This window comes from Aulonocara stuartgranti (assembly GCF_965226115.1).
Source record: "Aulonocara stuartgranti genome assembly, chromosome: 7".
NCBI classification, from domain to species: domain Eukaryota; kingdom Metazoa; phylum Chordata; class Actinopteri; order Cichliformes; family Cichlidae; genus Aulonocara; species Aulonocara stuartgranti.
Genome location: NC_138945.1, coordinates 34,971,720 through 34,997,103, shown reverse-complemented (window position 1 = coordinate 34,997,103; position 25,384 = coordinate 34,971,720). Strand labels below are relative to the sequence as shown.

Sequence of the window (25,384 nt, the reverse complement as noted above, 5' to 3'; positions counted from 1 at the left end):
TGAGCCTGCTAGAGAAGAACATACAGCCATGTCCCACCACTACAATGCTCAAGGGCAGACCCAGTGCACGTTGGAGAGATTATATCTCTCAGCTGGCTTGGGAACACCTTGGTTTATGGGTGGATGGATGGTGCAGTAGCCACCTGAACAACAATTAACAAGGTGGATAAAAGCTAATCAGATTCAGCTAAGATGTGATGCTCATTATTTAAATGTAAATAAATGACCGGTTTTCAGCTGAAACTGACATCAGGGAGCCCTTTGGCCCCATATGTCATGTAACCAGTGACCAAACTATTACATCTATCCAATCAGGGAACAAAGAACTGAGCAGGAGCAAATTAGATTTCAATATCAGGTTTCATTCATCAAGAACCAGTGACTAGCAGTGACGCATGTTTATGACATGAGACAGATGGTAGAGCAGATGTGCACTTTAAAATCAAAAATATGTCATTTTCCAAATAATAAATCATTATGTGAGCTCCTTTTTGTGTCCCAATTTTCTTATATAATATAATATTTGAGTTTATAGGGTTGGAGGTCTGCAGTGTGTGGCCTGAGTCACTTCCTTCTGGCCTCAATTGATTTTGCTGCTTTGGTGGGTAATCTTCAGACTAATGGGTGACCTTGCCTCACTCTGGAGTCTCCGTGGTCTCACCAGCCTTGATCCTTTCTGCTCTCACCCTGCACATGGGGGGTGGGGGGCAGACTTCCTCCTCGGGGGTTAAAAAAGGGTAGCAGAAGAAAGCTCTTCTACTTTCATCCGCCATTACCCAAGCACCTCACCACACAAAATCATTAAGGAAGTTGTCTTTAATTCATTCTTTGATGTCAGTCAGGACTGAGAGAGAATTAAATGAACTTATTAACTTAATTTTAATTTCAGGTAGTTATCATACCTAAAAACCCTGCAGAGAAAAGCAGTAATTATATTTCACCATATTGAACATATTTTCAATGTTATGGCTTAAAAAGGAATCCTTATACTAGTCTATGTATTTAGAGAAGATGTTATCTTACTGTCTGTTCACAACCACCAAGTGCACAAATTTGTTAATCAAAAACTGTTGGATTTAAAATCAAGGACACATACATTTAATTACTTTGCAATAATCTGATAATTATTCCTTAATTCTGTGTGGGGGAATTAAGATTCTTTCCTGGCATTGTCATCTTGGAATTATGCCTGTGCCTTCAGGGAAAATCCACTGATGGGAAAAACCTGGTTATTCAATGTATTCAGGAGTCAGCTGACAATTCAATTCAATTCAATTCAATTCAATTCAATTCAATTTATATAGCACCAAGTCACAACAACAGTAACCTCAAGGTGGTTTTTATTGTAAGGTAGACCCTACAATAATACATACAGTGAAAAACCCAACAATCAAATGAGCCCCTATGAGCAAGCACTTTGGTGACAGTGGGGAGGAAAAACCCTCCAGCAGGGGCCATCTGCCACTACCGATTGGGGTGAGAGAAGGAAAACAGGATAAAGACATGCTGTGGAAGAGAGACAGAGATTAATGACAAGTGTGATTCAGCAGAGAGGTCTATTAACACATAGTGAGTGAGAAAGGTGACTGGAAAGGAAAAACTCAATGCATCATGGGAATCCCCCGGCAGCCAACACCTATCGCAGCATAACTAAGGGAGGATTCAGGGTCACCTGGTCCAGCCCTAACTATATGCTTTAGCAAAAAGGAAAGTTTTAAGTCTAACCTTAAAAGTAGAGATAGTGTCTGTCTCCCGAATCCAAACTGGAAGCTGGTTCCACAGAAGAGGGGCCTGAAAACTGAAGGCTCTGCCTCCCATTCTATTTTTAAATACTCTAGGAAAAACAAGTAGGCCTGCAGAGCGAGAGCGAAGTGCTCTAATAGGGTGATATGGTACTACAAGGTCATTAAGATAAGATGGGGCCTGATTATTTAGCATCTTGTATGTGAGGAGCAGGATTTTGAATTCAAATCTGTGTTTAACAGGGAGTCAATGAAGGGAAGCCAATACAGGAGAACTATGCTCTCTCTTTCTAGACCATGTCAGTACTCTTGTTAAATGATGCATGGTGGGTATCTAAGCTTCTTCTTACCCTGATGTCCAGCAGGGTAAATCTGGACTCCTCAGACCAGTCCTGCGGTTACCTAACGCCTCCTTATAGGTCCTTGTAACCTATCATGTTACAAAATGGTATTTTGGAGATGTGCTATGGATTAAAGTGTAAACATGTCTAGTCTGTTTATATAGATAGCACATTCTAAGATTTAACATTTTTTAAGATTATGCTTAAAAGTTTCCTTTTTGACAAAGCATATAGTTAGGGCTGGATCAGGTCAGGTGACAGGTAGATAAAGATAAAATCTGTTATATGACATTTGTACGCATACACTGAGTCTGGGGACAAGGGAAATCTTGCTCAGAACTCAGAGTCAAAGTCAAACAAATACAAATGTAAATACAGTGAATTGAATTAAAATTAGTTAGAACCTGAAAAAGCTATTCAGGAAAGGTAAGATTTCAGCTGGACTTTATATACTGTTGGTGTGGTAGATGAGGAGGGAGTCAATTCTAGTGTTTGGAATAGAAATTGAGAACACCCATTTGGCAGTGCAAGCCAATCAGAAAGCTAGTACTACTAAAACCTGCTGATCACCAGACTTAAAAGAGCAGCATGGGGCGTAAGATTGAAGAAGATATGACAAAAAACCTGGAGCACACCACCGTTGCAAGCACTTATATGTCAGCAAAATATTTCCAAATGGATCCTGTACTTCACAGGAAGCCAGTACAACGGTTTTAAGAACTGTGTACCAGTCAGGAGTCTAGTAACAGCATTTTGAATGAACCTCAATTGTGATATATCTCATGAATTGCAGCAATAAAGAAATCTGGATGTAACAAAAGCATCAATGACCTTCTCTAGGTCACTGGTAGAAAGAAATGGTTAGTCTTAATCAAAAAAAGAAAAAACTGGCATTAACAGCTGTTTTTTTTCTGTGAGCCAAATTTACGTAAAGAATCACAGAATAAGTCTGTAAAAATTGTGGCAACAAATAGCCCTAACCAAGCGTCAGAAGTTGACAAGTTGGTTTACGAAGTGCAGAAACGGGAATTTATTTGACAAATTTTAGAAAAATATTCTGAAATAGTTTTAAAGACCATTCTGCACCATTACACAAAACCCAAATAACCAAGTAATGCTTTCAGTTTAACACTGCATCCCAGTACCCATTTCCAAGGAGGTTATTTTACCATTTAATTTGCCTTTAATTTCTGCACTATTCCCCTCATGCTTCATCTTTGTACAAGGAGCCAAGATAAACTAATTAACTCCAAGTTCAAGGACTGTTTCTTGCATATCTTGCATGTTTAAGCTGTGGGTTACAGTTTAGTCCAGCTTTATAAGAATGCTGGACAAAGTATCTTGTGGGCAAACATAAACAAATAAAAAACACTGTAGTGGCAATTTGGTAAAACAATGCAGAGATTTTTTATCCTGACAGCCCAGACAGAATAATCACTTTGCCAAAAATGAGTTCCAGATGTTCATTGTATTTTTCCATGGTACCCCATTGAGGGTGAACGCCATTTGTTGTAAACTGTGCAAAACGAGCACCGTTGAACAAACAAAAATGTGCAGAAACCAAACACAGATGACTTATTTCCTGCTATAATTAGTCTTCATGAGCTCGCCTCCTTTCACTGCCTCAGCTGTTCCAGCCATCCCTGTCAGTTGCAGGCCTGACGCAGCTTGAATGGTTTCTCTGTCCAGAACATTAGCACGTTAAAACCATCCCTGCTTTCCTCTGTAAGCTTAAAACGCCACTTATTCTGCTTTGTACATCAGAGAGCCACAGCAGGACTGGAGCCAGAAGGTGCTGCAGGCTTGCAAACTGATTTATTTTATATTCCAGCGGTTGCAGTGGTTATCAGCATCATTTTAAGTGCTTTGTATAGCGCTTCATTTTATAATGACTAAAAATATTCCTTTTTTTTTTTTATTCAACCTGGTGGAAACAATTTTAAAGGAATGTAAAAATTGTGTTTGTGTGTGGTCTAATCTGCACATTTTTTCTCAGGAGTCTTAAGCATTCATCCTGCATGCCTGAATTAACCTGCCAAGAAGACTTTCTCACAAAAACTAGTCATGCAAAAAAAATATTATTGCATATGTTGCACTCTTTATAAAAGCTTACAGAGGGTGTGATTCCCCCGTAAAGCATAATCAAGAATTTATTTAAATGAACTTCTAACCCAATCTCTCATTTTTGAAAAGTGGTCATTTAGATAGCATTTAAAATTCAAACTCCCATTTTCTCTGAAACAAAATAGTTTCTCTCTTTTAAACATAACAAATATTATTTGTTGTGTTCTCATCCTGTGAAACAAGATGGACACTAGCAGGCTTCCAGGCTTCGTAGCAGTCGGTGAGGGATTTCCTGTCCACTCCTAGATGCTGATCATTTTTTCCGTCTTCTTCTGCCATGATTCTGTTTTGAAGTTCTGCTGTGAGGGCCGACGACTCACAAGCATATACAGCTGTGTTCAGAAGTTTAAGACCTAGATCGTTAGCTTCATAGCATAATTGCCTAAGTCATTGGACTAAGTCAATGACTTAGGCAATTATGCTATGAAGCTAACGAGATATACATTTTTGTCCTCCGCCAGGAATATGAGTCTGAAACAGCTATGTCAAACACCATTTATGCAATCTATATCACTCCTGCTGTACTGATGCCACAATTCTGGGCTGGGCTAATGGTGCACATGGACGTTCTTTTCAAAATGACGGAAATTGCAGCTTCCATTAACTTTGATTGAGGATTTCGGGAAATGCACAGTAATTTTACCCCTTCCACAACCAAACTTCTATTCAGTGTCCTTTGTAGTCGACAACAGGACTTACTACCTCACATTTTCAATTAGTGTCCATACTTCAGGAAGCAGAGAGGAGGATGAAGCAGAAACAATTTTATTCAGAACTGTGGAAGGGGAATCAGTGCTCTTAAAGAATAATTTAATGTAGAGCTCTGACATTTTTAGGCATTATGACATCTAGAAGAGCAAGAAAATCTTCAGTTGAATTCACACACAAATTCTTTTTAGGATGAAACTTGAAATCAGGACAATGCTGTCCACAACCATGCTCAGAAGGCACCGCAGGATTTAGATAACCTAATATCTGAATGTGCAGTTGTTTAAAAATGGCTCCAAGAGAACATCCTGCAAATCTGCAGTTCTCCTTCTTAGAGCTTCACTGAGTTCTTTGACTTTCCCATCATTCTATCAATCAATCCAGCGAGTGCTGTTAAACAAATCTTTTTCAGAGAAACTACCAGTTGTAGTCAGTTATAACCATGAACTATATGTAAACTAGCCTCGCAAAGTTAAAAGATACTGTAGAATTTTCAGCAACACTTTTTCTGAATGTATACTTTTGACCATGTGTGGACAATCCAAAATAAATTCAAACGTGCATCCAATTCTTGTTTTTTACAGTCATTAAAGACGTTTGCTATACAGTCGTTAAATAAATAATTATAAGCCCAAAATGACCATGACTTTCATGGGTTTGATGACTGTATGCAAACGTCTAACCACAACTATAAGAGGAGTTTACCAGTGCCATCAGTGCACTCAATAATCGCATCTTTCCATATAACTGTACCAACCCTTTCGCATTTATGGTGGATCCCAGTATCCGATTTCTGGCCTTGAACTGCGATGTTGTTCATTGTCCTGCTGGTTTTTATCACCAGGTCCATCCTAAAGCTATTGGCAAATAACATCTTCCCTTTGCATGGACACTGTGTTTATTGTTTCCACATGGCTCACGTAGATGTTCCCAGATGCTGTGTGTTTAATTATCTGGACAATGTTTTTTTGGGTGATTAATCGGTGTAAACCAGTGAGGGGGCAGTTCACAGCATCTATTCTCCATTCACAGTCCCGCTACAGTAAACCCAGGAAATGTTCTGGCTTTCATCAAGTCACCACTTTGGTTTTAAGTGTTTGTGGTGCCAGTTCAATTTGATCCTGTATAGTACTTGATATACACTTTATTACTTTCCTGTAGCTGAACCCCCAATAAATGGGGACTCACTCACACTTTAGCTTTCTGTTTAAACGATCACACTTCTGTCAAAGCAGTCTGTAAAGTCTGTTTTTAAAGGTACTGTATGAATAACAGTTTTATAAGTTTATGCAACTTCACAGACATAAGTAGATGTCTGTGAATTTGAATTTATTCTGCCATGCACCTTCTTTTAATCTCCACCAAGCATAAAAATTGACTCTACATTGTGAGTTCATTCAGTGGATCTTTCTTTAAAAGCCCACTCAAGAAGCATCACCCCTCTAATCCCCTTTAAATGTCCAGAAACGACCTACGAGTCTTGTTTTCCCAAAAGAAATGTGGGGAAAATGAGACAGAGCATCTAGCAGACAGCCAAGCTGTGTGTGCCACACTTTGGTAAGTCCAAGACAGTATAAAATGGATAGCTAACCTTTCTCCTGCTGTTCTTTGGTAATTAATAGGGACATTCTTCCGGAAGAAACGACAAGCAAGACAGACAAGCTTTACAATGCCTGCCTGCAGAGGATACAAAGTGCCTTTTAATCTCTAAGTCAACCGTAGAGCCCAGACTTTATTATGAAGTGCAGGAAGCTGTCAATAATTAACAGCCTTGATAATCACTCCTGTTGTGTTGTGTTACACAGTAATTAGACTTTTAATGTCAATTTTGTTTTCTCATTATTGCTATTGTCACTGTACTGTACCCAGACCAGAAACAAAGAGAACATTTTCTCGCATCACTTCTTTAAAAAATAATTTTCTGATACATAAACTATGACTCTGAAGAAAACATATGCCTTTTACATTTTCCGCTTTTTAACCACAACACAGTAACGTGTATATTTTCTCTTTTTCCTGGTCATAGTGATTATTTTAAGATATGGTAAGCGCTCTGCTGTACTCCACTGGCAATACTGTAAGCTGTATGCCTTCTCAGTAGTAACTGTGTCCATAAATTCATCAGGTCATCGAACAGCTAGGCAGTAAGTAGGGCTGGGTATCGTCCCTCATTTCTAGAATCGATTCAATTCCGATTCACAAGGTCCCGAATCGATTCGATCCATGATTCAATTCAATTCAATTCAACACCTGATGCTGCTGACATGAAGCAGAGCAAAGTTACAGAGGTTTGATTAGAGACACAGTTTTGCATAATTTAAAGTTTACATTTGTTCAGTATTGAACAGCAGAAATGAGGTTTTCTTTTCGGAAGTAAGTAAAAGGAAAAAAACAGCGTCCGACAGCGCTGTAAACAACGGTAGACTTGTGCGTAACAAGCAAGCGAATAATGAAGAAAACAGATTTTTAGATGAGAGAGAGAGAGAGAGAGGCATGGTGGAAGCAAAACAGCAAAAGTCAGAGGGAATTCATGATGATGTTTATGTGAAGCATAGTTTGGATCTTCTTTTGCTGCTGGTTCGGTCAATATTGTTTGGAGATAAATAAAACCTGCAGCTTCAGAATCAGCGAGCTGTCGGCTTTCAGCCTCGACCGTGTCCGTGCCGTCGGGTGAGAAAGTCACATCTCACTGATTCTGATGCATCGGCGGGTCCGCGCTTTGTGTTTATGTCTTTGTGCAGAATCCGTGTACCTGCTCTCATTTACTGTTTTAGCTGTTTGGTGGTTGTTGAAATTTTGTGAGGTTTAACCTGAGATTCTGGCGTTTCGTGCAAAATAAATTTATATTTAAAAATCGATTCAGGATTTTTTAATCGATAAATCGATAATCAAAACCCACCCCTAGCAGTAAGGCTGTTAAAAAAAACAACAAAAAAAACCCCAAAAGCTTTTTGCAATCAGAATAGTCGCCCCCTGCTGGCTATCTAAAAAAAAGTGCAGCTTCAAAACAAGTAAAGATGTGCAGTTTAACAACCTAATATTGCTAATAAAAAAAAATCTGCCTTCTTTCTAATGGCTAGCAGGTTTGCAAAGAGAAGAACAGACATCTTTGAGAAAATGTAACACTCACTTTAATGCTTCATGATGACTTCAGCTCTACGGTGCAACACATCTGTCCAGCAGAGAATGATCTGTTATCAGTATATTTGAACTCACACAACATTTAACACCAACCGAAACACATTATTGCACGGCACTATTTACTACCTTTCACACTGTTATACTACTGCACTTTAATGTTGTCTAACTTGTTTGTTTTCCTTATTCTCTTTTCAAAAAACTCCTTTAAACCTGCTATTGGGTAACTTTTTGTTTTAATGCTTTAGCACATTGATTTTGTAAAATTTTACTTTAATTTATACTTATTTAACTTTATTGTACTTGTGTCAATTTCAGATTTCAGGTTTTTACCTTATTAGGATATTTGTTAGATACATGTTAGATATTTGAGATATATGCCATTCTACTTATTTAAACCATTTGTTATGTTTCTCATGTGTATCTTAATTTTCTATCAGCTGTGGCAGAAGAATTCTCAAGTACAGGATAAATGCAGTTTTTTGTATCTTTATCTAATAACAACAAATGGCTACTTCTCACCGATGTATTCCTAATGGCAGGGTCAGAATTTGACGTAAACAACATGAAAGCATGGATTCATTCTGCCTTGTATCAGTGGTTCAGGTTGCTCGTGGCATGGCTCCAGCAAGTTCCAGTTCCAGTTAGCACACCTGTCTCCCATCTACTCATTTCCCAGGACTAAAAAGGCCAGATGAAACTTCCACTCTCTGCCAGATTGTTGTCACCTTTGTTGCGGTAATCGCTGTGAGCTATTGACTTTAGTATTTTCTGTGATTTGACTTCTCCTTCTCGTCTTCTCTCCTAGTACTCTTTCCAGTGTGTTCTCTGGCTAGATCTGGAACAGAATCTGCAAACCAAGAAAGTCCTTGTGTAGTAGAAGAATTCAAAATATGAAAGAATAATCTCAAATTGATACTCAACTGGAAACAGCACTAACCTCCTCTCTCCCTCCAGCAGTCCTCCAGCGTTCCCCTGCTTGGTTCCTGTCTTATAATATTCATCAGAGTGAAACTTAGTCCTGAGTACATTTACACACCACAGCCTACCTGAGTATTGTTGTTCGCCATTTGTATCCTTTTACGGCCACAGGGTACCCCTCATCTGTCTGGCACCAGCAATGAATGAATGAAGAGGCCCGAGAGCAGACCCAGGAGACGCTGGAGAGACTGAGTCTTTCAGATGGCTTGAGAGCACCTGAGTAGATCTTAGTGGATTATTCTGTTTGATCCCCCCCCACTACCACCACACACACACACACACACACACACACATACTGGTAAAGGTGAATTGGAAGGACAATTTTTTCAAACAAGATTTTTGCAACACTAAACGGACCCCCCTTTCCGCTTGTGCTAGATAGATGAAGTGCATCTTTAAAAATCCCATTTGAGTTGTACAACACAAATCTCACTTCAAAATTGTGAAAAACACACCAGAACTCAAAATATAAGAACCTGACAACATGGTGTAATAAGAGGACAACACTAATTAGGTAACTTGGCTCCTCCCCCTGACATGAACAGTAATTGTCAGGGCTAACTTTATTAACAGGACAAAGGCCATACACATACACAAACATGTATTTTGTGTGTATTAAAAGGGCAACAGGTGAATAAAAGGAACAAATTGAGTGCATTTTACAAAAACAGGATTGTTTTGTTAACAGAAATGAAAATAACTGGCAATATAAAATTATATGTCCTCTTAGATCAGATGCACTAAAACAGTGTCAACAAAATGAATTTACCAATCTTCTAATAGTAAAATTCTAAAATAAATAAATGAGAAACCAAAACATACAAAATATCTTTTGTAACTCCTCCAAGAAGTACTTTGGAGTTATGTAGACTCCTCTACATAGGATTTTCTTTTTTCTTCAACGACACGCCCCGATTCCTCACAAAATCTCTGATGTTTTGAATAGAACGACCAGCCAGAGCAGGATCTTCTGCAGTTTTGCATTGCTGGCATTCGATAATAGTGGCCAGTTTTCCTTTTTTGATATGTTCGCCAAAATACTTCATTATCGCAGCAACCTCCGTGGGAGACCAAGGATGCTTTTTGACCCTCCTTGCATTTTCCAGAGAAGCTAGAAGCAGAAAAAAATAAATGTAAACAAACTACTTTTTAAACAATTTTTAAATTAAAGGGGACGTATTATGCTCAATTGTGTGAGTTGACATGGTTGTAGGATGCAAAAATATAATGGTGATAATCGGCTTCCTTCAAATAAGCCGAAGAATTGAGTTCTGCACACACTAGTTTTACAGCCCTGCTAAGAACAGTTAGTGTTTAGTCTACACAGCCCAAAGACGGCCTTTGCATTGTCCACGAGGACAGGTGCTGAGGCTGTGATTATGCTGGATTGTGCAAAATACACTACCTGGGACCTAAAAGAGCTCCTTTTTTAGTTGTTGAAAACCTACACTTAAGGAGTCGGGAGGCAATTCATAACCAAATATACATACAAAAGCAACAAAAAAAAGTGGGTTTTGCATAATATGTCCCCTTTAAGGTGAATTTGTTGTAACAGTGTTTCTTTGGTATAAATCCTGTAATGCTGACTGTTTAAATACTTATTACAATGGATGAATACATTTATTTAAATGTAAAATTCTGAAAGGTAGCCCACATTAAGTCAGAATTCCAATAAATAGCTATGGCAAATCACTATGGATGGAGAGCATTTTATTCCACACACACCGTTATACAACAAAAAACATGTATAGCATGATATTGTAATAATTTGAAATGTATAACATATACTCAAACATTTCATATATAACTGTCTGACTCAAATGTTTATTTAAAAACAAGGGTGGACCCTGCCTGACCATGAGGTGGGCCTTCAGGTTTTTTCAGTGAACATAATTTTCTTCAAGACGTTCAGGTTACAGCCCACAATTAGCCAAACCAGCCCAAATTTTCCAATATTATCCAGATTCTGCCTATGGGAATAAGATGATGTTCAGAGTATGGAGATAATGTAGAAGCCCAATGGTTGAGGAATCCTCAAAATTAAAAACCCAAATCATAATATGTTCTCATTGCTTTGTTTATTAATTGTTTTGGTGCATTGCTGTTTTGAAAATGATAAGTATTTAAATGTATTACAGATTAAAACAGGCATAGGGAAAGTAATTTAAACATTTATCCCATTACTTAATACAAGGTATTGTTCCACATTGAATGTGATTTATGTTTTACCTTACCAAGTAGGTTAATATAATTGTCTAACCAAGTTGTAGAATTATGGTACGGTCCCTGGCAGAAAGATGAGCATAGTCACCATACTGGCTTGGGTGGTGTGGATAACTGGGTTCAAAAATGCATGAAGTTTACATTTGTGCTTAAGTGACTTTTGTATGCATGTCACCATTTACCAGATTGTTCATTTGTTTTCTTCTTACTGCTTGGCTTCATCTCCTTGTTTAGTATTCTGTTGGGTTCAATGACCTTACCCGCTCCATTTTTACTTTGTGCTGAAAAACAAAACAAAACAGTAAGCATATATTTGTTGTATTAAATCTCTTATAATGTAATGTCAAATGCTCCTGAATGTGGTCAAGCAACTAATGGACCTTGAAATCTTGAATATGGTTTCTAAGATAAATCCAGAGTCGCAACTATGACTTTTAGTTTAAGGTGACACATGTGAATGTGGAATATGGCTAGAGCTATTACAGCTGATATTAAAAGATACAAGGCTGAATTTTTCTCCAAACAAGACTCCGGTGTAGTGATGGGATTTCCGGCTCTTTTTAGAGATCCGGCTCTCTCAGCTCGGCTCACTAAAAAGAGCCGGCTCTTTCGGCTCCCGAACCGGCTCTTCAGGTTATTTTGTTGCTTTCATTCATTTATTATTAACAACAATATAAAATTATGCACAAAATGAATTACTAATGTTTAAAAACGTGTTTTCTATGTATATATGTTCATTATATAAATCTGCTTTTATTTATTCACTCCACATAAAATTTAAAAAATAAATTATAAAATACAAAAACCTACCATTTACAATTTAACTTTTAAAATTTAAACTTTAAATTTAAAAATACCAAGTGCCCAGTGCTCAGCTCAGTGGGTAGACACACTGGCAGCTTCACTTATATCACACTTAATTCACTGTGTTTTATCTTCCCATCGCACTGATGAGTGGACAGTTTTCAGGTGCCCGTGCTCTATATGATATCCTTTTCTTGCAGACTCTACACTCTGCCTATGTATTGTCAGTAAAATTTAAATGGTTCTAGATTTTGCTTCTTTTCTTGGTGTCACTCATTTTCTTTACTCCACCTTTCTAATGTGACGACATTGTCTCTTGTTGTTGCTCCCGGCTCTCTTTCTCTCTCTCTCCCTGCTGCTCTTTTCGTGTGCTACTGCTGTTGCGAGTGTAACTACCGCCCCTAGCTCCTCCCTCTGCTCAGAGGCGGGAGGGGTGCAAACGCAAGGCTCTGTTTGCGCCCCTCCCGTCTCTACTCAGCGCAAACACAAGGCTGACGTGCAGCGAAAAAAGTGAGAGAGAGGGCAAGAGAAAGTAAAAAAAAAAAATCCACGGCTCCCAATAAGGAGCCGGCTCGCATCGTTCACTTCAAAGAACCAGCTCTAAGAGCCATTTCGTTCGCGAACGACCCATCACTACTCCGGTGACTGGTCAACTTTCCACTCACCACTGATTTACTGTAGAAAGAGGATGAGAGCGTAGAGGGAATACTTCAGAAGCGCAAACCAGGTAAATAAAGAGTAGTAGATCAGCCCTCCACACACCAACTATTTTCATCTCTCTTGATTAATCTCATCTCCTTCTGTCTCCTGCAGGGCAGCTTCCTTTCTAACATCCTTCAACAAACCTTCCTCACTGTCCCTTGTTTGCACATGCCCAACACAACCTCAACCTGGCCAATGTAGAACAATGTAGACATTTTTTCCAACATGTGCAGTCCCAATGATATTGTTCTTCCTAATCCTATCCATTCTCTCCACCCTCAAAAAGAATCCCAGCATCTTTGCTTTCCCCAAACTCACCTCCAAGAACTGCAATCTATTAAGAACTCTGCTGCCCCCTTACTCTACTGCACTCACTCTAGAGACTATATCACCACATCCTAAAAAGAACATTACTGGCTGCACACTGACTATAGTATTGAGTGCAAACTCCTAATCAACTTTTAAGCCTTCAACAACCTCGCCCCCGCCACCCTGAGGGATTGTCTTTACTGTCACTCTCCCACAACACTGCTAACACTAACCTCCTTACCCCCATCATCAAAATCATAAATCTGAGGGTACAATCCTTTGCCACTGCTAATTGCACCCTCTGGAACTTCCTCTGCTCATTAGATTCTCTCTAGAACTTTAAATCACAGCTCAAAATCACCTGTTCAAACTAGCATTTCCTACCTGACCATCCTCCAAAACTGACCTTTCTATTCTGTTGAGCTGGTCTTTAGAAAGATCCTTGACTTTCTTTAAATTACCATTTGGACAAAGGTAAAAATCACTGGAAAAATGATAGTAATGAATTATCTTTTTTTTTTTTTACATAAAGATAGCAAAGATAGCAAAAGTGTCTAGGAAGTAGTTACAAAGGTAAAAGCTTCAATAAATGATGACAAACACATACCTGGAGGTTCCTTGACAACTTTCTTCATCATTCTAGTATCTATAGAATCTGTAATAAAGTCTATTAGTCATGTGATTTCATAAATTGAACAAAGTTGAGACTAATCACATTGTACTTACCAATCTGTGGATATACAAGATTTCCTTCATTGACCTCACGCTCCGCTCCGACCTCCTCACGCTCCGCTCCGACCTCCTCACGCTCCGCTCCGACCTCCTCACGCTCCGCTCCGACCTCCTCACGCTCCGCTCCGACCTCCTCACGCTCCGCTCCGACCTCCTCACGCTCCGCTCCGACCTCCTCACACTCCGCTCCGACCTCACTTTCTTCACTTGAATCTGTCAACTGTAGGTTATCTAACAAAATAAAAGATTGTCTTAATGAATTATAAGGTTATAGTGCAGGAAACGTGTATAATTCTTAACCTTAACACCACTTTACCTTCGATTTCAATCTCTTCAAGTGTTTTGCCTTGAAGGCTTTTGAGAGACCCTTTCTCCATGGCAATCAGTAGTTTGGATATTTTGGCAAGCTGGGTAGTAGCCTCTGGAAGTCTATAATATTCGCGATGAACACGAATATCATGACCTAGGAAGTTGGCAACTTGGTCTAACTCGTGATTCTTGAGGTTTAAGATCTGAGACAAAGTTGCGACATGTTTGCGCAACTGCGTTGAACGTAGGTGTTCAGGGTTTTCAGCCCCACATTCAGTCGCATAAATCCTCAAACAGTCCTGTCCTCTGTAGGGAGTCAGACAATGAGGTCTGGCAAACAGGAATATGTTTTCTGCCAGAACACCACAGTCTTGTCTTTTCTCTGTCAGCCGTGTTATGGCATTCACCATGTCTGGTGAAAGTAGCACTGCAACCTTGCGTCCTCGTTTACCCCTCAATTCTACACGACTGAAGTGTTGACAAAGGTAAAGTTCAAATTTTGTCAGTCCAATTGCAACATCCTTGTGCAGGGTACTAGTGTCTCTCTCCTGGAAGCCATTCAGTGTCATCTTTGAAATTTCTCCCCCTCTTCTCCTGTTAAATAGTATTACATTTGCCATGGTAGCTTTACAAAGTTCACTGTATGATTTTGGTGAACTATGCTCTTCCAAGTCCTTCAGTGCTTGTTCTGTAGTCTTCTCCAGATGTCTATGAAGACGCTGAACATCTTCTGTGAAAGGAAGTGTGGAAGGCTTGTTGAAGTGCCGCTCGTTTAGTGTGGTTAATGCAGTATGGGAGATGAGTTCTGACCACTTTGTAGCATAAAGGGTTTTGAAACTCTGGGTTGACTTTATCAGTGCACTGTCTTCTGCCATCAGTGCTCTGCAATGTATAATATCACAGACTTTCTGCAGTGAGTGTCCCAACTTTAAAGCAAGGCTTGGAGTCGAGTAGCAGTTCTTTTCTTCATCATACCCACACACCTTCTTAACAGCTTTGATAACCACATTGAAATTTGCAGGTCTTACAGCATCCTCAAAAGTGTGTATTGAGCATTCTTTCCGAAGTGTGAGCAGAAGTCTTCCACATTCTCGGAGTGTCTGGCGAATGTAGTCAAATTTGGTGGGATCTTTCCCATGTTTGTTAAAGAATGATTGAGCAAGCTGAAGAATAGAGAAGTCACTTCGCACAGTAGAAGTTATTTCATCATCTTTCATGACAGCTAATATCTTCCAAACACCGGGGGAAACTTGCTGACACAGAGCTGACTCACTCATACAGGCCAGGGACAAGACCTTTTTTCGTCCCCCCTCTGAATTGGCCTCCACTGGTTTTGAAGAACATTTACGAACATGTCTCCAAAGATCTCTTTTAAGATATAATGCCTCGCAATAAATGCAGTGAATATAGTCTTTTCCTTTGTAGGGTTTTTTTGATGTGCGTCTGGTTTTTAATGATCCAATCCCACTTGCGATGACCTCCGAGTTATGTCTGTGGTTTCCTTTGTTTCGCAGCTTAGAAAGCATTTTCAAACGGTCTTTGGACTTCTTGGGAAGACTTAAAACTCGAGCAACATCTGCATGTGATTTCTCATGAGTTTTTAAATGACGTGTAAACTTTGTCTGTAGTTTTCCACAAATGTAGCAGTATGTTTTGTTTCTTAGTGAGGAGGATGTTTTTAAGGAATCTTCAGCCGTAGTATTAGAGTCATCAACAATGCCTTCAGCATCAGACTTTTCTGCTGTGGCAATAACCCCTGATACGTCGAGCTGTCTTGTGCCAATTCCATCTTCAGATATTGATTCGGCATCTTCTGAAATTCTTTGTCCTACTCTCTCTAAAAAACTTTCTAGGCGAGGTCTTTTCGTTTTGCAAGCAGATTGACTGCTGGAGATCTCAGAGTTCTGTACTTGTTTGCAACTTATATTTAAAGGCTCTGATTTGTTGTCCCATGAGCTGTCTGAGTCAGCTATAGAATCTGGCACATATTCCTCTTCTGATGAAGCCCCCTCACTTGAACTATCTTCACTAAAGACCTAATAACAATCAAAAACACAAAGTAAGACTTTGTTTACCTTACATATTTTACTGAGAATAATTCTGCAAAAACACTTACCTCTGGAAGAGGTTCAGTGAGGTTCACCTTGTGGCTAACATAACATCTTTTGTGCCAGGACTGGTAGCAAACTAGACAGAGAAAAATTAAGTTAATAAAAGAAAGGTAGTTAAAGCCGCTTTCCCCAATTTAAAAAAACAGGCTAGATGGAAGCATAAACACAGTCAAGAAGGCTCCCCCCTCCCATTGGATATTATCCATAGGCCACACCCCCTGGTGTGCTTTGCTGCTAAACAGGCCAGTGCATAGTGTGGTGGAGCCATGTTAATGTAGAATTTAAGGAGTCAGGAAAGACTGTTCTATCGTTTTTCTGGACTGAGCCATGTTATTGGCTGATGGTTTTAGACAAATGCAACAGAACCACTTCATTTTTTTTTCTTTAATCTCCAAACAACATTTATAGCTATGCTTTGTTAAAATGTTGTTATGAACATGAAAAAAAAAATATGTTAAGCTAACTTGTTTTTGCAAATTGGGTATAGCAGCTTTAATAATGACATGGTAAGTAAATATGTAAAAAGTGCAGATGTAAAAGGTTCATTATGAACATATATCATATTTACTTATGGATTAGTTTTTATAGTGTTCCTTATGGATCATATTTAAGATATTCTAATGTACCCAACCTTCCATAATTAAATAATTACCTTCACATCTCACACCACTCCATTTCAGAGGCGAAAAAGGTCCTCCACATGCAAAACATTTTTCTAAACTTGACATTTCGTCAGGGACTAGATCATGATCGCAGTCCTGTTTGGTAAAAAAAAACAAAAAAAAAACCAGTGTAATCAAAAACAAAATTCATACTTTTGTGATGTAAAATATCACAACCAAATAGTTGTTTTGGTTCCTCTTTAAAAAGGAGTTAAGGACGGAAGAAAAAAAAAAAAAAAAAAAAAAAACATGTTCAAGTGTTACTAAAACTATTAAATCAATTTTTGTAACTTTTGCAATGCAAAATTTAAAGGGAAAAATACCTGCTGTATATAGATCAATTTTCAAAACAATTTTTTCTTCTAGGTTTTATATTATGGTATATATTACAAAACCACAATGAAAAGAAAATTCATTGTGGACCCACAACACCCAAAAAAGATTAGACTTACAATTTGTTCTTTCTGAAATGAGAAGATGTGTCCAAAGTTTTGACTGGGAGTGTAAAAAAGTATAATTAAATCATGAAGTCATGAATCCATCAAGACATAACGGATGGCCTTTACACAACAATGTTACATAAATGTGCTTAGCATTAACAGGAAAGAGTTTAGCGATTGTTTCGGTTGTATTTACATGCTCCTTCCTATAGTAAGCTTCATTCTTGCTCCTTGATCAGCTGAAATTCAAATATGCGATCTAACTACATCAGAGTTCATTTCAACCAAGCCGAGAACTACGTCTTTATGCAAACCAGATTTAGGGTTGGGGTTTCATACTTCTTGTTTCAAATCTCAGTCCTCCTAATGCGTGCATCTTACTTGGTCAAGATAACCAAGGACCCACATACCTCAATACTGCCTAATAACTAGCACCTCAGTCTACAACTAAAACAATCTGACACTGAAACTCCAATTTACCTTTGTTGCGTCGTTAGGAGAGGAACTGGCTGCATTCTCATCCACAGCCTGAGATGGCACCATGTTGGATTTCTAAAGAAGAAGCGTGAATAATGAATGGCAGTCTTTGGGTCTAGCCAAGATGAATACAGTCCTCCTAATGTCTGGACCTGTCCAGTTGAGTAATACACAGGACCCGTGTGTGTGGGCGCACTTGTAGGTAGAACTCAGTTGTTTATACTTCCTGTTTCAAATCTCAGTCCTCCTAATGCGTGCATCTTACTTGGTCAAGATAACCAAGGACCCACATACCTCAATACTGCCTAATAACTAGCACCTCAGTCTACAACTAAAACAATCTGACACTGAAACTCCAATTTACCTTTGTTGCGTCGTTAGGAGAGGAACTGGCTGCATTCTCATCCACAGCCTGAGATGGCACCATGTTGGATTTCTAAAGAAGAAGCGTGAATAATGAATGGCAGTCTTTGGGTCTAGCCAAGATGAATACAGTCCTCCTAATGTCTGGACCTGTCCAGTTGAGTATTACACAGGACCCGTGTGTGTATGCACAATTGCCAGAGTAACTCTCATTGATCTGAATTCATTTCTAAACTCAGTCCTCCTAATGTCTGGACCTGTCCAGTTGAGTAATACACAGGACCCGTGTGTGTGGGCGCACTTGTAGGTAGAACTCAGTTGTTTATACTTCCTGTTTCAAATCTCAGTCCTCCTAATGCGTGCATCTTACTTGGTCAAGATAACCAAGGACCCACATACCTCAATACTGCCTAATAACTAGCACCTCAGTCTACAACTAAAACAATCTGACACTGAAATTCCAATTTACCTTTGTTGCGTCGTTAGGAGAGGAACTGGCTGCATTCTCATCCACAGCCTGAGATGGCACCATGTTGGATTTCTAAGGAAGAAGCGTGAATAATGAATGGCAGTCTTTGGGTCTAGCCAAGATGAATACAGTCCTCCTAATGTCTGGACCTGTCCAGTTGAGTAATACACAGGACCCGTGTGTGTATGCACAATTGCCAGAGTAACTCTCATTGATCTGAATTCATTTCTAAACTCAGTCCTCCTAATGTCTGGACCTGTCCAGTTGAGTAATACACAGGACCCGTGTGTGTGGGCGCACTTGTAGGTAGAACTCAGTTGTTTATACTTCCTGTTTCAAATCTCAGTCCTCCTAATGCGTGCATCTTACTTGGTCAAGATAACCAAGGACCCACATACCTCAATACTGCCTAATAACTAGCACCTCAGTCTACAACTAAAACAATCTGACACTGAAACTCCAATTTACCTTTGTTGCGTCGTTAGGAGAGGAACTGGCTGCATTCTCATCCACAGCCTGAGATGGCACCATGTTGGATTTCTAAGGAAGAAGCGTGAATAATGAATGGCAGTCTTTGGGTCTAGCCAAGATGAATACAGTCCTCCTAATGTCTGGACCTGTCCAGTTGAGTAATACACAGGACCCGTGTGTGTATGCACAATTGCCAGAGTAACTCTCATTGATCTGAATTCATTTCTAAACTCAGTCCTCCTAATGTCTGGACCTGTCCAGTTGAGTAATACACAGGACCCGTGTGTGTGGGCGCACTTGTAGGTAGAACTCAGTTGTTTATACTTCCTGTTTCAAATCTCAGTCCTCCTAATGCGTGCATCTTACTTGGTCAAGATAACCAAGGACCCACATACCTCAATACTGCCTAATAACTAGCACCTCAGTCTACAACTAAAACAATCTGACACTGAAACTCCAATTTACCTTTGTTGTGTCGTTAGGAGAGGAACTGGCTGCATTCTCATCCACAGCCTGAGATGGCACCATGTTGGATTTCTAAGGAAGAAGCATGAATAATGAATGGCAGTCTTTGGGTCTAGCCAAGATGAATACAGTCCTCCTAATGTCTGGACCTGTCCAGTTGAGTAATACACAGGACCCGTGTGTGTATGCACAATTGCCAGAGTAACTCTCATTGATCTGAATTCATTTCGAAACTCGGTCCTCCTAATGTCTGGACCTGTCCAGTTGAGTAATACACAGGACCCGTGTGTGTGGGCGCACTTGTAGGTAGAACTCAGTTGTTTATACTTCCTGTTTCAAATCTCAGTCCTCCTAATGCGTGCATCTTACTTGGTCAAGATAACCAAGGACCCACATACCTCAATACTGCCTAATAACTAGCACCTCAGTCTACAACTAAAACAATCTGACACTGAAACTCCAATTTACCTTTGTTGCGTCGTTAGGAGAGGAACTGGCTGCAATCTCATCCACAGCCTGAGATGCCACCATGTTGGATTTCTAAGGAAGAAGCATGAATAATGAATGGCAGTCTTTGGGTCTAGCCAAGATGAATACAGTCCTCCTAATGTCTGGACCTGTCCAGTTGAGTATTACACAGGACCCGTGTGTGTATGCATACTTTTCAGTATAGCCTTTATTCATTTAATACTATTTATACTTATACTGTACTATTTACATTATACCTTGCTTCTCCATGGCCAGTTGGAATCACCATAGTTATAGGTGATTTCTTCTCCTGGACCAATATCTTTGATTGCAAACAAACAGAGATGGGGCCTTCCATCCACTCTGGTAACTGTCATTTTACTGTTTGGATTCACATTATCGTCATTTACAAGTCTGCCAAGTGAGCCGTCCTCTCTGGTAGCATCAACACTAAAACAAAAAGTATACAATAACAATTACACTCTGTAAAGAAAGTCATTAAGTATATTAGGTTGTAGAACGTCTGAATAACATTTTAATATTCAATTCAAAATATTATTTGAATATTATAATTTGTAAACCTCATGTATTTTATCCTTTATCAAAGCAGTTACATACCATAACTGTTTTCCATTGAACTTGAAATCAAATATGAAAACCTTGAGTGCATCATGGTAAAGTTTCATTCGGTTTTCTTGTTCCTCTTTAGTTATGATTTGTCCTCTGTACTCAAAAAGAAAATCTCCCTTTTGAAATGACCGACAGCTGAACACACCGCGACCTAAAGACACACATCAAAAACAAATTGGGCAATAAACTATAAACCATTTAATTAAAATCCTTCTTGTTTTTAAATATGTTTTTTATTTGATTATATTGTATTATTTATTTTGGAACATGTAACATGTTCATAATTCCTTGGGGAAAGACAAGGAAAAAATAGAAATATAATAATAATAATAATAAAACAAGTATAATTATATTCGTGATTATTAATTTTCTCATGCATGGTATGCTACAAAAAAACTACAAAAAACATAAAAATTTCTATTTTGAGAAGCTGACTGCATTCTTTGGAATCAACTCACCTTTAAATGAATCAATATACCTCACATCAAATCCTGCCTTGTCTTCACCTAAGGAGCAGTAATACCTAGCATCTTGTATGGGATTTATTTTAGCTCTCCGTGGCCTTGTTGCCGCCATCCCCTGCAAAGATCAGGTATTAATGACTTTAGAAATAACACATTATACTACAAAATGTATGTAGACATAGAAATAAACAGATCGAAAAATCTATTTATGTTGGGGAGAGCTCCCCTAAAGGTTCCAAATATCTGTGTTCCTCCTATCTTGTATCACTGTGTGTCAGAGGCTGCATGCCCTACCTGTGGAAGTTCTGTTTCGTATATTTTATTTGGTCTAAGGTTACTGCAAATCTTAATGAGTTAATTTTCATATCCACATTTCCTTAACCTTTTATATTTCTTAAAGTTATAAATTAAAATAATGATTTAGTATGGTTGAACAATAAGCATATTTGTCCTACAGTTTTTGTTTCATTTGTAAAATATTTTCTGAAAACAGATCTCACTAGTTTTAAAACCACAAGTTTTGTGATGCTAAAACCAAAATTAATCAAACCAACAGCAACAGAATGTCAAACTTTTGCTACTAGCATGCTGGCTAGCTAAACTGTCAAAAATTAGATGCTTTGGTGTATCGGAACGTAATATAATAACCTATATTACTTTGCTTTATTGGATGAATATATTTATATAAACATCATGTGTAAGGGAATTTGTATGGTTCTCACCTGATCTTCCACGAAAGCAGTAAGATAAAAGCTGTCTCATTAAATCCTCATGTCGTGCACCTGAACTCTTTAGTGTCCTCTTCTTCTTCTTCTGCTCTTTAAATGTTCATGGTGGTTGGCAACCAGCGTAGATGTACATTAGCGCCCCCATAGTGCTGAGGAGTGGATATCATTGGCCAAGAACAGTGGATTAACACTGGGATTCTTGCAAATAGAATGCTATGATGTAATAGAGTTAAATTGCTCTAGTGCATTCTGACATAACTCACTTGGAATATGTAGACTTAATAATACTGTATAAAATGTAATTTTTCCAAAAGACTGATATTTATGCTTCTAAATTTTTAAAGAATGAAACAAAAGTAGTAAATGGGGATGATGAGTTTTAGTAACAACTTCAAAGTTATTTGGCTAAAAGAGTTTTAAAATTCAAATAATTAACTTGGACCAAAAAGGCATATTATTGCTACAATGAGATTGGTGAATAAAAATAGATTAGACCACAGATATTTAAGTATTGCAGCAATACAATTAATTTTCATGACCTTAAGTGTTTTTGTGATGCTTTCTTTTTCTTTTTAAATAGTAAAAACTCATGACATAATTAGGACAAAGTTTATAATGAAATAGAAAAATCTTTATTATTGTGGCTGGTCTGGGATGCTGCTGCAGGTGAGATGGACTCACCTGCATTGTATCTACAATCTGTTACAGCAACCGTATAATTATTGTAATTGTTGGACAGCGCGAGGGAACGACCGGCTCAGGTGAGCCACAGGCTGGTGCGCTAGCGGGATGGGGGTGCCGCTGGAAGCGTGGGCGGTCCCTGGAACCACCTCGTCACCAGCGCCGCTAGATCTACAGGCGAACGCCCAGGTAGTCACTTCCCCGTGGCTGGGCTGGGGCGCTGATGCTCCAGGCCTATTCCCTCGCTTGCTCATGGAGGGGGGGGGGGAGGTGGCTCCTCGGTCTTAGTCGGGGGAAGAGGGTATGTGGCGGGGCGTGTTCTGCGATGCCGCTGCATGTGAGATGGACCCACCTGCACGGCATCTATAATCACACCACGCTGGCTTAAAACTTGTGCTCTGCTTGTGGTGTTGTTTGTGGTGATGTGTACGGCAGACACAAACATACCTTCCCACCCTCATACACACAACCACAAACACTCGGCCCTCACCCAACGTGGACACAGACATAAATGGACACTGTACACACAATCACACTCCCCAAACATTCTCTACATCCCAGGTCCAGGTATTCTTGCCCCGGAGGGGGAACTCATACCCAGACCCAGATGTTGCCCTCCTCCCTGAGGTGGAAATCAAGCAGACCGTCCCCGGCTCCGCAGTGGCAGGGGGCCGCTGCAACCCAGGCCTCGATCAGATGGCCAATTCCACCTTCAGGCCCCCCCGCCCTGACGGCTGGCAGAGAGTGGGGCTCTGTGAAGACCCCATGCCTCCCTCCGCTCGCTCATATGTAGTGTTGCTGCGTGCTGTTCTAAAGTGCATTTAAAACACGGGAGGAGATGTCATCTGTTCTTTTGATATTCATCAGAACCCTGGCTGCAGCATTTTGGATCAGCTGAAGACTTTTAGTTGCATTATGTGGACTTCCTGATAGTTAAGAGTTATAGTAATGCAGCCTTGAAGTAACAAAGGCATCAACTAGTTTTTCAGCATCACTCCTGGATGGGATGTTTCTAATTTTAGCAATATTACGGAGGTGGAAGGAGGAGACCCTAGAAACCTCTTTCATGTCAGATCTAAATGACATGTCTTTGTCAAAAAATAACACAGAGGTTCTTTGCTTTATTACTGGAGGCTAATTTAATGCCATCCAGATGAAGGGACTGACCAAGTAATTTGTTTTTCTGAGCTTCTGGTCCAAAGACAACTTCTGTCTTGTCGGAATTCAAAAGGAGGAAGTTTGAAGACATCCAGGTTTTTATGTCTTCCAAGCATGCCCGTAATCTTTATAACTGATTAGGTTCATCAGGATTTAGGTGTGCATAGCTATGGAAATTTATCCCATGCTGTCTAATGATTTTACCAATAGGGAACATATATATAGTAAAAAGGATCAGTCCAAGTACAGAACCCTGTGGTGTACGCCACAAGTAACCATAGAGGTTGAAGAGGATTTATCATTTACGTAAACAAACCTTGAGTCTGTTGGACAAGTAAGATTTAAACCAGCCTAGTGCTGTTCCTTTGATCCCTGCAACATTTTCAAACCTTTCTATGAGAATATTGTGATTGAATGTGTCAAAAACAGCACTGAGGTCCAGTAGAACCAGAATGGTCACCAGTCCATTATCTGAGGCCATGAGAATATCATTAGTAACTTTCACCAGAGCTGTTTCAGTGCTATGATGAGCTCTAAAGCCAGATTGAAACTCTTCAAACAGGTCGTTATTGTTTAAGTGCTAACACACCTGATTGGCAACTATTACCTCAAGAATTTTAGATATGAAGGGAAGATTAGATATAGGTCTATAGTTCATTAAGTTGTCTTGATTAAAAGAGGGTTTCTTAAATAGAGGTTTAATTACAGCAACCTTAAAATCCTATGGTACGTATCCATTTTCTAAAAATAAATTCATTATATCCAAAACTGGAGCAACAATTAAAGGAAATACCGCTTTAAATAGTTTGGTTCGGGATTAGGTCTAACATGCAGGTATGTATGTAGACCATGTCTACATACCTAAATGTCATAGTTCAGCTGTGTGCAGGCAGGAACGAGGAAAAGGACCCAAAATGCAGACTCTCGGAAGACTGGAGTGAAACTCAAAAACGGCAGCTTTATTGCTGGTTGGAAAATAAGAGACAATACAAAACTAATCCACGGGGAGACACACAGCACAGGATTAGTGCCGTTTACGACGCGACAGGGAGCACAGAAAATACAGGGCTAAAATACACAGGGAATAACGAGGGGAATGAGAGGCAGGAGGTGAACACTGGTTGGAAACATCAGGGCTAACGAGACCAAGGAAGCAAAACTGAAAACACTGACATGAGACAAAGGCTGTATCCCAATTCAGGGTCTGCAGCCTTAAAGTACGCAGCCTCAACGATCCTCAAAGGCTGCGTACTCAAAGACCGCTAAGGCCGGAAGTAAGAGGCTTGTGAAATGGGACGGTCTAGCCTCCATCGCGCTGCCCAGGTTGCCTAGCAACCATAACACCAATCGCTGGAAACGTTTCATACAGTTTTGTTTGACAGAAATGAAAGAGAACATATTTTGTTTGTGTGTTTGTTTCTACACGAGCTTTGTGTGATTTAATAAGTATCTGAGGCTGAGACCACAGGACTGTAAAACATGATTGTTGGCCTTCATATTTGTACTGCAGTCATTTAAGATTAGCTAGTAAATAACAATTAGCTAATGTTGTTCATGAGACTAAAGTCAGTGTAAATATGATATGGCCAATATTATAGTTATTATATTAATCATCATAAGCCATTACAGCAGTGAGTTTGAACTCTCAAATCAAATCACTTCTACAGCACATGTGAGTGAAATT

The 25,384-nt window shown here is 39.3% G+C and overlaps 1 protein-coding gene across 1 annotated transcript; it reads right to left on the bottom strand.

The window, feature by feature from the left end:
• Positions 1–9,549: 9,549 nt before the first annotated feature.
• Positions 9,550–24,767, bottom strand: LOC309711515 (uncharacterized protein). Its single transcript, XM_082541905.1, has 13 exons — positions 24,562–24,767; positions 21,856–22,010; positions 21,128–21,248; positions 20,658–20,820; positions 20,297–20,489; positions 20,040–20,111; positions 16,877–16,982; positions 16,230–16,300; positions 14,121–16,149; positions 13,799–14,035; positions 13,680–13,727; positions 11,440–11,538; positions 9,550–10,145 (listed from the first exon to the last, which is right to left on the bottom strand). The coding sequence occupies exons 3-13, from the start codon at positions 21,243–21,245 to the stop codon at positions 9,910–9,912; spliced, it is 3,372 nt and encodes a 1,123-aa protein (XP_082398031.1). The 5' UTR covers positions 21,246–21,248; positions 21,856–22,010; positions 24,562–24,767; the 3' UTR covers positions 9,550–9,909.
• Between the last annotated feature and the right edge of the window lie 617 nt (positions 24,768–25,384).

Excerpts from the sequence above, each read along its gene's own strand:
- LOC309711515 (XM_082541905.1), bottom strand. The coding sequence starts at position 21,245 with ATGGCGGCAACAAGGCCACGGAGAGCTAAAATAAATCCCATACAAGAT. Across the intron at positions 20,490-20,657 it reads TTCAATGGAAAACAGTTATG|TGTTGATGCTACCAGAGAGG; the intron begins GTATGTAACTGC and ends TTTTTGTTTTAG. Across the intron at positions 14,036-14,120 it reads TGAAGAGATTGAAATCGAAG|ATAACCTACAGTTGACAGAT; the intron begins GTAAAGTGGTGT and ends TTATTTTGTTAG.